Below are 14,983 nucleotides of genomic sequence, written 5' to 3' on the forward strand. Positions count from 1 at the left end.
AATACAATACAAAAGAAGCGAGACGAAAGATATTTAAAGCTTTAAGTTTTATGATTGTGTCGAACAGAACTGGAAAGACTGTTTGAAACGTAAAAATACCACCATAATCCATTTATCTTTGTCATCCAGTATGCTGCCGGATTCTCCTATGAGGTTTTAATGAACAAGACTGAAGACTTAAAATGTGCACGCACAGTTCTGCAAAGCAGCTAAACCTTCAAGGATGGCTCAGTGTTGTTTTTTAGGAGTGGTCAAATAAAAAGGAGTCAAAAGATGGAACTGAACAGATTTTCCCCAATACCTGTTAAACGTTTAAAAACAGGCAAAATAGCTATACCCCAATGATGTAGTGTGCAGTTTCATTTTAATTCTACTTGAAAACGTTATACAGTTTAACTTGCAGCTCACGGCTGTCACTCGAATAAAAAGGTTCTGATACGCAGAACAGCAGCTAGAGCTCAGAAAAGATTACATGCAATCATAATGGGAATTAACGTTATTAATTACAGACTTTTATGTAGTTATTTCTGCAACACATTCTTACTGTTCAGTCAGGGACCTTTAAAAACTTTATTTCACTTTAAACACAAGAACTGCGTTCTTGGACCACACATTTTTAAGTAGCTCCTGGCATATTCCCAGTGGAGTAATAATTGTTGGGAGGTAATCTAAACTGTTTGGTCTCCTGCCACTGAATCAGCATTTAAGCATCGTTTATAAGCATTCCATAAGGTTGAGGTGGTGGAAAGGTTATACGCTTAAAATTGGCATGCTTCATCCATCCCCTCTCTAGTGTTGATGTGTGTTTAATATCACTGACCAGCTGGAACACCCAGTTTTGACCAAGTATCGACTCTCAGACTGAACAACCTGATTTCCGCTCATTCGAGGACAACAGTTTGGGTAAAATATTTAAAACAGGACAATGATCCCAAGCCCACACCAAAGTTGATTTGGAATGTGGAGATAATTTTGACTAAAAGTTTCTGTAATAACTTCCTCAAAATCTGAACTCAAAGGAAAGTTGAGAACGATTCTTGAAGACTAAATATCATGCACTTAATATTCCAGAAACATGTTCATGGCTACAAAAATGTGTGGATTTTCTGCAACTTTCAATTGAATGTTTTAGTCAAACACTAGTACAGTTGTGTATTTCAACAAATGTGTGTAATTTTGTCAACAAATTCAAGCTTAAGCCCCCAATTCTTGTTTTAAAAAAATAATCAAAACTGTTTGGTGTGTACTATATGCAACCTGGAAAATTTTCGGTTAACATAAATAAAACAAAAGCCCAAAACGTGTAAAAATATTCATGTCTAAGATGAATATACAGAAAAATCTAATCAGAATTTAATTTAGACATCTTAGTGTTTCCTTAAAACAAAACAAAATGAAAGCCATTTTAAAAGTACCTCCAGTTCTTTATAATTTATGGCCCAATTCTTAAATCAAATTTGTGTAATAATTAGAATTTGTATCACAACAATGTGCTACAGAGCAATACAGAGAAACAATGGCGATTTAACCCAGGCGTGCAGGTTTTCTCCTTCTGTGTCTGTTTCATTTCCCTCTTACGTTTATGCCTGTCCAGCTAAGCATGCAAGTTTCTGGAAATGCATCACAGCAGAAGTGAGCAAAGTGTCATACTGAATAAAACGCATTCTTTACTTAAGAAGTGATCCGTTTTGTGTAAGACAGAGAGATCTGCTTTCTGCTACATTTTCAGCTCCAGTTTTTTTTTTTTTTTCTCAATTTCTCTTATTTGTGGTGTTCACTCAGCTGTTTCCTTCAACAAACTTTCAATGAAAAGCGAATCCTGAAAATTTTTTATTTTTTATTTTTTCTAGGAAGTAAAATCTTCTTTTTTGATTCCAGCCAACCGCAGACCCGGTGAGGAATCCTTTGGACAAAGCTCTGTATCTGATGCCCCAGTTATCCCGGCTGCCTTTTGTTCCTCTGTGTGTGGTGGTGTTTTTGTTTCAGTCACTGAAATTCACTCTACAGAGACTTCTTTATCCAACGTTACCTCCTCCACCGGCACTAAACATTGACCTCTCGGTCCAGTTGCTAAATCAGCTGGCTGCACTCCACATGTTTTCCGGCAAAAAGGAACTGCATGCACAATCTCCATTGTCCGGACAACTCTCCTACATTGCTCGGGCCACAGATCCTGGCCTCACCCAAGCTTTGCAGGTTCAAGCGCTGCAGGAATTTCACTAAATAACAACAACCAGACTCCCCAGCTATTCTGTCAGGCACAAAATGTTTACAAGGCGTGGGTGTGTGTGGAGTGCTGTCAGTTTTGTCTCGTCTACACGCCTCACCTCAGCCGCAGAGCCCTTCTCCACATATTTAATGATGGGGACTCGGTTTCTTTCTTCCAGGGTAAAGCCGTAGCTTCCGTCGCTTGGCCTTATCTGGGAAAAAAACAAGATGTTGTGTATGAGCGAAAGTCCAAGCCAGCAGAGCAAAACACTTTCACAGAGCACAGGCATCCACACGCACGCACGCACGCACGCACGCACGCACGCACGCACGCACGCACGCACGCACGCACGCACGCACGCACGCACGCACGCACGCACGCACGCACGCACGCACGCACGCACGCACGCACGCACGCACGCACGCACGCACGCACGCACGCACGCACGCACGCACGCACGCACGCACGCACGCACGCACGCACGCACGCACGCACACACACACACACACACACACACACACACACACACACACACACACACACACACACACACACACACACACACACACACACACACACACCAGAAGGAGAGGATACTGCTCCAGACAGATAGCAGGTTTTATAGTACTTTGCTCATTCTTCTGAAAGGAATGCTCGTCTTGCTTACTGGAGTATCATTTTTTTATTTATTTTTTATTCTGCAGAGTTTTGTTGTTGTTTTTTCCCTCCTTGCCACAGCTGTGCCCTCCATAATAAATCACTGGGCCTAAGACTACTTTGTGGGCAAACTGTAGCAAGATTTAGCATACGATAAAATAGGAAGCTTAATCGAGAAGAACTCACCAAGAGAGACTTTGCGATGACATTTTCCACTATTTTCAGATCGTGCTTCAAGGGTTTGTGTTTGGTGTTGGATCCCTCCATCTCCTCGTCAGCAAAGAAACGGAACAGCAAAGGTTCATCCTTAAACTCGCTCTTCTCCAACACTGAGACAGATGCGACAGTGGTATCAAACATCAGAACATTAAACAAACATGGAACTACGAGTATGTTAACTTAAAGAGTTGTCACGTTAATGATAAAATAAAGGTTTTAGTAGGAATCAGATTTACTCGACTCATAATTTTTACAAACGGGGAAAAAAAGCAAAATTCAGAGTTCTTATCAACTGTCTTTGGTCACAGAAAATAGTAGGGAAGAGAGTATGACATCCAAATAGGTAAATACAGAAGGTAAGGAGGTAACCCTCTCAAAATTATTACATGTCAGACAAAGGGTTCATGAGAACAGAGGTATCATCATGGCAGATAGGGAGTTAAATAAGGCGGCAAATACGTACATACATAAGAAAATAAGTTAGGTTAGTTTTGTAAGCAAGTCAGCAAATGAGTAAAAAGTAGATAAACTGGTAAGTAAGTAAGAAAGTAAGTAAATGAGTAATCAATCCGATAGGTAGATTAATTACACAGATAAAAGTTATGTATTTTTATAAAACATACAACTATAAATTATAAATGTCAAATACCCATGTCATTCTTTGCTGCAAGTGGTGTGTGCTTCTTTGTAACATAGAAACATTATAAAAGAAAAATGCAACAACTAGAGGTGAAAAGTGGACCTGAGTTGCTTTTGCAGAAACAAACATCCTCTTCTGCGCTATTAAATATTTAGTTTGATATTCTGCCGTAGCCATATCGGATACCACACTAGACTTTGCTCGGCGAGCTCCAACTTTCCCTGTTAGCATGACGGCAGCTAAGTCTAAAATGCAGCTTCTTCAAGTACTGCAAAACCAAATTTCAAACCATGAAAATTAGGGAGCACAGAAAGGGAATCCCCTGCTTAGTCAGACACATATCACTGTATAAGCTCTGCAAAAGCATCAACCAGAACTGCAGCTCTTAAAAAAAAGAGCCCAATACGGAAAAAGAGCTTCCCTCTGACATTCCTTCACTCATTTCCTTTCAAAATCAGATATACGGCCAGTAGTTTTAATAGCTACTTCGTCAGGCCAAATAACTTACAGGCACGAATAGTGAAATTATCCTGGAGGCAAAGGAAGTAAAAGAGGGTTTTGATGGCCAGGGTTGTTATGTTCTTTAGATGTGCTGGTAATTTGTACTGTGTGGCTTGAACTGTGGGCATTTGGAGCAGGTTACATCACAGGGTTACAGGAAGGCTCCATGTGATTCATACTGCATCCCCGATGATGTAAACCTTGGCGAACAGGAAGTTTGAGCTTGAAAACAAACCGGAGTCTTATAAACAAAGTGTAGCCATAGTGACTGTCCATTTTACATGTAAAGGTTCTCAGAGCTCGATTGAACCGTGCATGACCTCAGAACTTGGGCTACATGCATGTATGCATGCATGATGGTATCTATGAACAGTCGCACAAACGCAAATTAATTCACTGGATTGGAAAAAGATTCTATTTCTGTACTGTGTAAAAGGGATTAAATGGAAAGAGAACAAGCATGGTTGTGTTCTTAGGCAGGATGCTAAATGCCAAACGCCCTGTGAGTAGTTTCTCTGAATTTAACATTTAGCTTCCACTGAGTCTATGGAGAGGTTTGACTGAACGGGACAGACTGCTGTACCGTGATGCATGAAGCCGTTGTCGCACAGCTCTACCCCCAAGATCAGCGCTTCCTCTCTTGTTCTGCAGTCCCCCTGCACCAACAGAAAAAAAAAATGTATAGTTGAGAAACAGAACACTGGCTAGAAAAACAAGTAACAAATGAAACAAGAAGAGCACAAGAAAAAATGAAGAAGGGTGTTTGCTTTTTGGGGAATAGTTGAAATGGCACACTGCTTTGTTCCTCCATCCAAACACCCCCAAGGCCAGCAGAGCCGCTCAGCACCCTACCTTCACCACATCCAAAGTCATGTCTAGACAGTGCAGTGTGACAGCTCTGGAAGTCCCACTGCAGGAAGTGTGAGTGACTCGACTGGCCCGGGTCACACAAGATCCATAAGCAGAAACAGCATTGCAGTGGAGGGCGGATGAAATCATTGCGATATCTGCATTTGATTCCGCTGAGGTTACTGTGTTGGTTTCATGTCTGTGTTGTAATCCTGTACAGAGCTATCAATCTGTCAGGCTGAGCACTTCCTGTCAGGGTCAATAAAGCTTAGCCGTACAATCAATTCTGCTTTTCTTCTTTCGTTTCCTCTGGGCTCCGCCGAGAGCCTCAAATTTCATGACTTCTCCTGTCTCTGCAGCGCATTTGAAGTGAGCAACCTGTTATGATAACAGCTACTTCCATTTTTGTTTTAGTTTTTTTAGGCTCTCGTCTGAACAAATCTGCTTCCAATCAGCTCAGAAGACGCAGAAAATATTATTAATGAATTATTAATATTATTAATATATATTTGGCAATTAGCATCAAGATCACGATGGCAAATTTTGACCCATTAAAAAAAAATTCTTAGCTTCTGTAACAGTTTTGGAATTATAGATGAGATAAATAACCATCATAACATACTCAGAGCACAAATAAATACACTAAAACTAAATTCAATACTACCAATTGAAGTGTGTGGAAAACGAAGACCACGTGTGTGTAATTGAATCCCTGTTTAAATGCAGCTGTTCTGTGAAGGCCTCAGAGGTTTGGTAGAGAACCTTAGTGATGAAACGGCATCAGGAAGACCAAGCAACACCGTCAACAGGACAGAGGTTGTGAAGAAGTTTACCCTAACCTGGCTGCACAAACTTGATAAAATACATTAAAGTTTGAAGTATAACGTAACAAAATATGAAAAAGCTCAAGGTCCCTTTGATTACCTCTGTAGCTTACCTGTGCAATAAGCCAGTCTATGAGCTTGTTAGCCATGACCACAGACTTGTAGGTCCGTAAATGGTAGTCCTTATCCCTGGATAACAACAAAAGCAGATGTTTCCAATGGCAGCATTATAGAGAGATTCTCAGGATATTTATTGTAACCGTTTGCTCTCACTTTAATGATCTGAGACGGAGAACGTGCGGCGGAGTAATAGCTTGGTCTATTTAAGCACAATGCCAAAAGGCGAACTAATAATTCTTGCTGTCAGCAAGGTGCGGCTACTTTTTAAGCACTCGCAGTTGTGTCATTTATCGAAGGGAGTTCTTAGGGGTTGTTGACAGCAAAACAGCATTCCTTGGTTAGAAGCTGGCACGGTGTTACTGTTGTTGACTTGATGCACTGGGCTGCACTCTGCCAGACCCCAAGAATGCCGTTTGAAACGTAGCCGTGACTTTCCCATGAATGCTGCGGCGTCCCAGGGGGACACGCAATATCAGGGCAGAGAGCCGCAGGGGCGGGAAAGTCCTGAACTGCTGTGACTTAACGCTACTCTACCGCCTCCACCGCAGGCAAACCATCGCCCCGACACACTCGCACAACCACACACAGATGAGTTTCAATCTCTCATCGTACAGACAAGGCTTGCGGGGTCAAGTTAAAGTCCAATCTCAGCTGGTACAGCTCAGATTGCGAGGTGGGGCAGAGCAGGGTGTGAGAGGTGCCCCTCTCCCCAACAGTAAAACATTTTGTCATGTAAGCATATCTTGCAGCGTGTGCTTGACTCCAACAAGCTGAAATGTCAATGCAAAATAGCCCATTTTCACCAAAAGAAAGTTTTTTTTTTGTTTGTTTTTTTTTTTTTTTTGCATTTTTCTTGAAAGGGAATCAAAACTGGAAGACTAGGATCTACAGTGAATGGGGGGCGAAACACAAGAATGTCAGAGTAAAAAGAGGGTGCCCAGCAGGTAGCCATGAGTCTGGGTCAAGCAAACAGCAGTTTAAGGAGTTAAAGAGGTAAAGGTCAAATGAGATGGCTTTCACTTGCTGTCTGAAGACGGGGAACATTTGTTTAGACGTTTTGTGAGTGGAGATGTATGCAGCTGTCTTTTCAAAGCAAGCTTGAAAATAAATCATTACCAGTAAGCTAAAAGTTCAAGCTTTAATCAACTGCTCAGCCCTGATAAATTACTGGAGTATAATACACCGGATCATTTTTTATTCTGAAACTCATATACATATGTAATTACTAAGCTTCTGGGTGATTCATCAGCACAAAAAAAAAGTCCAACATCATTTTTTTGGACACTACGTAAAGACAGTTTGTGGTCTTTGATGCATTTGTCCAAGTCTAAACCCACCACAATCTGTAGATTAAAGAGCCCATCATCCCCAATCATCTCTTTGTTGTTTAACCGTTTACGCTTTTCAGATCAAGAGAGGACATTTAAAAACAGCTGATAAGTTGAGAGGACAAAGGACAAAGCAGAGCTGTAAGGGGGGAAAACGGGAGCTGCACATGGAGGGGGCTGCTGAGTAGTTTATCCCCTCTCCTGTTTTGACTCATCTCTCTCTTGCTCTGCCAGGAAATTCCATGTAATTAAGCAGAGGCTGGATCGTCCAATTAAGCTCTGGTGTTCTCAGGCCCTATGATATATTGTGCTGAGCTTTGAGAGAGAGCAGTCGGATCATCTGGCTAGCAACACAAACACCTCAAATGCCCCGAAGAGAGATTTTACGCCAAGAAATCCGGCACGCAAACGTCAGGTTCTTAAGCGTTCAGGTCAGAAAGAATTGTGCAGAGGCTTCGAGCACGCATGTGGAATAAACACGCCCACCCTCTGGCTGTGGTGCAGTTTTACAGCCGTGAAATGAAAGCTTTTCTTCAGGCCCCATTAAAAATCTAGCATAAACAATGAACCAGGCTGTAGTTGGTGAGCAGAGGTCTTGAGAAGTGGTCTCGTGTTGTATTGTGGTTAAGTTACTTAATTGGATATTTCTGCTTCGTTGAGGGTTCATTAATATATTTCCAAACGTTTCTTAATTGTCCAAACAAAAAGTTGAAAAACACGCAATATCATCTGCATTCTTGTATGTTTGTGTTATGCTTTACGGTAAAACTGGTGATTAGTGTTTTATTAATTCAGACATTTTTAAGCACATTTGTGCATGAAAACTACTGGGAATTCAAGATGGGAAAAACCCGTCGATGCCGTTACATTTATGTATTCATTAACAATATAGTGAAATATTTCAAAGCTTTTATTTCTTGTGCTTTTGATTCTTTTTTTTTTTACAGATAATAAAAACCCAAAAAGCAGAGTTTCAGAAAATCCTAATATTGTGAAAAAGTTCATTAATGAAAGCACAGGGTGTCACGGACTAATTAGGGTTTACACCTACAACGCACACCTATATGATCTCTCAGTCGGGGTCAGTGGGTTGCACCATCACTTGGGAAACTGCTGACTAGGCAGATGTCCATAAGCTAGCCAATGTTACTCTCCACCAGGAGGGTAAATTACAAAAGTTAATTGCTAAAGAAGTTGGCTTTTTACAGAATGGTGTATCCAAGCAGATTCATAGAAGACTGAGTGGAAGGAAAAGGTGTGGTAGAAGAAGGTGCACCAACAACATGATAGTAGTATAAAGTTTCCACAATCAGTGATGCTATGGGGAGACATGGGATCTGCTAGACCTATTTGAAAAAACCTTCAAGTAGGTTTTTTGAAGTCCAGTTAATGCAGCCACATACCAGGAAAATTTAAAACACTTCAAAATTCCTTCTGCTAACAGGCTGTGCAGAGATGTTTTCAGTTTCCAGCAGGGTCTGGATTGCCAAAGGCTTGTTTAATGACCCTGGTATTGTTGTGCTTGATTGGGCAGCAAACTGGCCTGGCCTGAGTCCCTCAGAGAATCTTTGGGACAAGAGGAAAATGAGAGACTCCAGACTCGGCAATGCAAATGACCTGAAGGCAGCAATCAAAGCAATGACCCCCCCCCCCACCACCCCTGCTGAACCACAGGCTGAACGTCTCTATTTCATGCTGCATTGGTGCAATAATTCTCGCAAAAGGTGTTTATAGAAATGAGCATATTTTTCAGAAGTTTGACATTTTTGCTTATCCTTTTTTTATTTACTTAATATTCAAATTTCCTGAGAAAATTTATTTCAGATTTTAATTGTGCAACAAAATTACAAGAAACAAATCCCTGCCAATTGCCACATCTTCCTTAGTAAGAACAGAGAAATAGACAAACGTATACCTGATGACAGGGTTGAAGAGGCTGTGAAGGCGGCAGAAGAGCCGGACACCCTGAGCGAAACAGAAAAGACAGGGTTTCTCGGGTCAGAGATGTTTCAGTAAAAACGTGATTTAATCTTTCACTCTGCTGCAGGACCTTTACCTTGGCTATAACATCATGCATGTCACTCCTGGGGTGGTAGGTGCCATCGTCATATCGGAAGCGGTACAGCACAGGCTCGGGCTTGAACTGGTGCTTGTCTGTGACTGGAAAACAAAATCCAAATGGGAAAAGGAAAAAAGAACTGACAAAATGTCAGAGAGGAAACAAGTAAGAGAGTCAAACCCTGAGGTAGTGTTTTTCTTTTTTTTTTGTCAAGCTTTAAACTCTAAACTATAAGAGGTTTAAAAACAGTCAAGCCGAGCAGGGCCGCATAAAGGAACACGCTTCCCAGACTAGAAGACGACTCCAACCTCATGCAAAGCTGTCACAGATAACACAGCTGCTGAGAGAGAGCTGTGCTTCGCTCACTTTAGGTTGCTTTTATGTGGACCCTCCGGCAGTAATAACACTTGGCTTCGTATACTTGGCGGCGGCCGTGCAGGTTCCATTAAAGGCTCTTATGAAAAGATATTCTGAAGCTCGGGGATGTCGACTGCACAGATGGTGATTCCTCTCTGGAGAAAATACTCCGAAACCCCATTTTATTTCTGAGAGTGGAAGCGAAACCGCACCACGGAGAGATTTAGTTACTCTTTGAAGGCGAAAGACACATTATGCACTATTTGCAAAGCAAAAAACAATTTAGGGTTCATGTACTTACAAAAAGTTACAAATGCTTATCTTAGGCATGAATGTCAAACTAATTTTTTAATATATTTTTAAGCCATTTTCTATATTCAGAGTAAAATGATCATAATACAGCTTGGAAATATTTGAAAAATAAGAATTAGTTGTAAAACTTAACATTTTTTAGGGATTTTCACAACTCCACACAGTCGAAATTTGTTCAAATATAAACGTTCACATAGATAAATATTTTATTTGACGTTCTTTCAAAACACCACATGGCATTTAAGGGTTTCTGACATATTTCTGGGTGGAAAGTAAACTGGTTTCCTGAAAAGGAATCTCATGAAAGAAAACTCCATTTGAATTTTCAAAATTAAATGGACGTTATACATACAGTGGGGCAAAAAAGTATTTAGTCAGCCACCAATTGTGCAAGTTCTCCCACTTAAAAAGATGAGAGAGGCCTGTAATTTTCATCATAGATGTATACCTCAACTATGAGAGACAAAAGGAGAAAAAAAAATCCAGAAAATCACATTTTCTGATTTTTAAAGAATTTATTGGCAATTGGAAAATAAATATTTGGTCAGCTACAAACAAGCAAGATTTCAGGCTCTCACAGCCGTGTAACTTCTTCTGTAAGAGGCTCCTCTGTCCTCCACTTGCTACCTGTATTAATGGCACCTATTTGAACTCGTTATCAGTATATATATATAACACACACCTGTCCACAACCTCAAACAGTCACACTCTAAACTCCACCATGGCCAAAACTAGAGAGCTGTCAAAGGACACCCGAAACAAAATTATAAACCTGCACCTAGCTGGGAATACTGAATCTGCAATAGGTAAACAGCTTGGTGTAAAGAAATCAACTGTGGGATCAATTATTAGAAAATGGAACACTTACAAGACCACTAATAATCTCCCTCGATCTGGGGCTCCACGCAAGATCACACCCCGTGGGGTCAAAATGATCACAAGAACGGTGAGAAAAAATCCAGAACCACATGGGGGAACCTAGTGAATGACCTGCAGAGAGCTGGGACCAAAGTAACAAAGGCTACCATCAGTAACACACTACGCCGCCAGGGACACAAACCTGCAGTGCCAGACGTGTCCCCCTGCTTAAGCCAGTACATGTCAAGGCCCGTCTCAAGTTTGCTAGAGAGCATTTGGATGATCCAGAAGATGACTGGCAGAATATCATATGGTCAGATGAAACCAAAGTAGAACTTTTTGGTCAAAACTCTACTCGTCGTGTTTGGAGGAGAATGAATGCTGAGTTGCATCCAAAGAACACTATGCCTACTGTGAAGCATGGGGGTGGAAACATCATGCTTTGGGGCTGTTTTTCTGCCAAGGGACCAGGACGACTAATCCGTGTAAAGGAAAGAATGAATGGGGCCATGTATCGTCACATTTTGAGTGAAAACCTCCTTCCATCAACAAGGGCATTGAAGGTGAAACGTGGCTGGGTCTTTCAGCAGGACGATGATCCCAAACACACCACCCGGGTAACGAAGGAGTGGCTTCGTAAGAAGCATTTCAAGGTCCTGGAGTGGCTTAGCCAGTCTCCAGATGTCAACCCCATAGAAAATCTGTGGAGGGAGTTGAAAGTCCGTGTTGTCCAGCGACAGCCCCAGAACATCACAGCTCTAGAGAAGATCTGCATGGAGGAATGAGCCAAAATACCAGCAACAGTGTGTGAGAACCTTGTGAAGACTTACAGAAAATGTTTGATCTCCGTCATTGCCAACAAAGGGTATATAACAAAGTATTGAGATGAACTTTTGTTATTGACCAAATACTTATTTTCCACCATATTTTGCAAATAAATTCTTTAAAAATCCGAAAATGTGATTTTCTGGATTTTTTTTTCTCCTTTTGTCTCTCATAGTTCTCATAGTTGAGGTACATCTATGATGAAAATTACAGGCCTCTATCATCTTTTTAAGTGGGAGAACTTGCACAATTGGTGGCTGACCAAATACATTTTTGCCCCACTGTAAGTATGTAAACTTCTTACCAACTGTATGTGAAAGAAAATCCATATTAAATTCTAACTTGTACATAAAATTTTGTATTTGGGGGTAAAAAGTTACCTGGTGTATGCTTGAAAAACAAACAGTGAAAATACATCATCGGTGCTCCCTGATTAACATAACATTTATGTCAATAATAATGTAAACAAGAAAATGAGCGTATGGGTGTAACCAGTTGGAATCTTTCCTTATCAGAACATTGTCTCAACAACACAAAGGAGCGACAGTCTGTGTAAAACAAGAAGTCAATTGGACTCTGAGAGGTTATGTCTGAATCTTGAACTGCAGAGGATTCTGCAAGAGGACGAAAATGAAGGGAAGAAGAAACTAACCATGGTGGATGATGCCATTCTCCAGCAGAGCTTGACCCAAGTGAACCCCTTCCTCTGGGTTGCCCGTCTCACCAATTTCCATCAGCCAAGAAACAAACTCACTAGGGAAAACAAGCAACAAAACATAGAACATAACTACACACTTGTGCACTCAAACACCAAAGAAAGATAATACACAACAGCGCAGTGGGGAAAAAAGGGTGATGAAAGCGATCGGTGGAGAAAAAGCCTTCAGGATTGAAGACATCCCACTGGAATGGTTTATTTACCACCCAGGGTCAGACTTGTCTATAAAATAAACCACTGGGTCTTCCTTCTTGTGTTTTGCCTAGCTTGATTTCATTTATTTTAGGTCCACAGTGCAACACCACCAAACTTGAGAAAGAGAAAACAAACCAACTGTGCAAACCAACAACCAGCATCGGATGCTTTGATGCTCCAAATTAGCTGAGTGGGATAATTTTCCTTCATTTCATTACTCAGTTGCTAAAACCGACTGACAGGGAGAGCGAAGAGACAAAAAGTAACCAAGCAGGCAGCACACATAGAAATTCAAAATGCAACATTCTTCTGGATGCATATATCCACAAACTCCTTTTTCCCCACAAAAGGAAAACAAACACAGCCAGAAGCTGCACCACTGGAATTCTCCAGAGGCGACATCCAGACCACGACGGAACCGATCTGTAGTCGATGTTCAGCCAAAGAGAGAATTTTGCAAAGTTCCTGGGGTGACAAAAGCCTGATCTGCCCAATTCTGACATCTTACACTGTTTAAACATTGATCATGGATGTTTTCTGTGACCAAAACTAACCACACCAGCCTATGAATACACCGTCAGGAAATAGTACTTGCCGCCTCTAAGAAATTATTCTATTTTGGCATTTTTGCCTACATTTGCATGCTTCAGATAATCACCCACATTTTAATAGTGTACAAAAATGCAAAACTTGAACAAAAATAAAATTCAGTTCATTGATTTCGAGAAAAGTCTATCAAAACCCTGTGTGAAAAAGCATCTACCTCAAGCATGAATGGCCTGTTTAAGATCATGTCACTTCATCTTAATTGGAACCAAGTCTAGATTTTGAATAAGTCACACCAAAATCGTATTTTTCATTTTTTAGAATTATTCAAATTGTGAATGTGTTTTGAATTACATACTTCTGCTTCGTTATCTTATGGAGAACCTGATGGACAGATGTTCTGCTACAAGATTTACATTGAGAGCAGAGTTCAAGATGTCAATAATTAAAGAAGGTTGTTCAATATCAAATCAGTGAAGACACCCACTATCATGTCTTCAGCTTCATGCAGTCACAAAAGAATGAATCTGAACATCTACTCTGAATGATCATTTCAGATTCCTGGTAAAGCGTCCAAATAAATTCCAACAAACTCTTCGACTTCATCATCCATACTTGTAATGAGAAGCTGACAGCAGCAAGTCTCATGCATTAGAAATAAAATTGCACTTTTATCGTTTTGCTGCTTGTTTCAAGCTTGAGATGCAGTGAGCGGTGTCTTAACTGGACGGCAGTCACGCATTTTCTTTTATGAATTACTCTCTTGCAGAGTGCGAACCACAAATGAGATTGTGCCATTTCAAGGGGAAGAAGCTGAAGACCCGCCTTCAGCTTTAAATAGAAAAGTCAAAAACCAAAAGAGAATGATGTGGTGGGAGAATAAAGGCAAGGAGTTTTTTTTTTTTTTTTTTTTTTTTTTTACAATGGAAGGAGTGGGCAGAGCTGAAACCGTAGGCAATGTGGTTCTCATCAGTAATATTTCTCACTCAACAATTACGCCCCCGTATTAACATCTCTGAAATCATCTGAGCTGTGGGAGGACAGATGGCTTAGAGATGTCTTTTTAAGCACAGCTGGTCATCCAGGTGTTGTATGATCCCACAGGGAGTTTCTCTGCGCTGCTTTCTCACAATTTGATCTCTTCAGACTCCTGGAGATGACCGCGTTTGACTGGCTTTTGATCCTTTTTAATCCTTTCAGCTGACAGATTCATTTCTTTTCTAAACCGCAAGGGTTTGAGATGTTTGCAAAGACCAGAGGAGAAATCAGTACTGATTCTTCAAACCGCTATGCCATATAACTTGGCCACAACTATGTCCAAATGCACTTTATTAGGTGTTTCGTTTCATCCTTCAGGCTTTTAAAAAATGGGACTGCTTTTCAGTCTGATTATGAGTCAAAATAAACTGCTAAAAAAACATTTATTACATGGAAAGAGAAGAAAGTTATAGAACACTGTGACAAACTGTTATCTGGTTTGGAGTTTTTCTAGCCTAGTAAAAAGCAGCCCCTTGTTCTACGCTTTGCTTTGTGAGGAGGATCTGGACTCTCAGCTTTTAACTTGTGAAAAAGTGTTGGAAAGCATCTATAATTTAAATAAAAAGAAAACAAAAAATATTTAAAAATAAAAAAAATGTACAAAAAGCTAAACACTTTGCTTTAAAAGTTATGGTTCACTCTGCACATAACCTTATTAGTCAAATTCGGAACAAAAAATTTAAATGCCCAGTGACAATAGTGTGCGTCACTTGATTTTTAAACATTTC

The 14,983-nt window shown here is 40.6% G+C and overlaps 1 protein-coding gene across 2 annotated transcripts in view; it reads right to left on the reverse strand.

The window, feature by feature from the left end:
• Nucleotides 1-14,983, reverse strand: part of prex2 (phosphatidylinositol-3,4,5-trisphosphate-dependent Rac exchange factor 2) — a 97,142-nt gene that overhangs the window by 47,747 nt on the left and 34,412 nt on the right. For both annotated transcript variants that reach the window (XM_008396340.3, XM_008396341.3), the window contains 7 exons: nt 12,411-12,511; nt 9,404-9,507; nt 9,263-9,312; nt 6,013-6,088; nt 4,810-4,882; nt 3,053-3,195; nt 2,328-2,420 (listed from right to left, as the gene is read on the reverse strand). In XM_008396340.3, the coding sequence (XP_008394562.1) occupies nt 2,328-2,420; nt 3,053-3,195; nt 4,810-4,882; nt 6,013-6,088; nt 9,263-9,312; nt 9,404-9,507; nt 12,411-12,511 (640 nt within the window). The remainder of the gene's footprint in view (nt 1-2,327; nt 2,421-3,052; nt 3,196-4,809; nt 4,883-6,012; nt 6,089-9,262; nt 9,313-9,403; nt 9,508-12,410; nt 12,512-14,983) is intronic.

Source organism: Poecilia reticulata, chromosome 20 (assembly GCF_904066995.2).
Source record: "Poecilia reticulata chromosome 20, P_reticulata-male-v2, whole genome shotgun sequence".
Classification (NCBI taxonomy): Eukaryota; Metazoa; Chordata; class Actinopteri; order Cyprinodontiformes; family Poeciliidae; genus Poecilia; species Poecilia reticulata.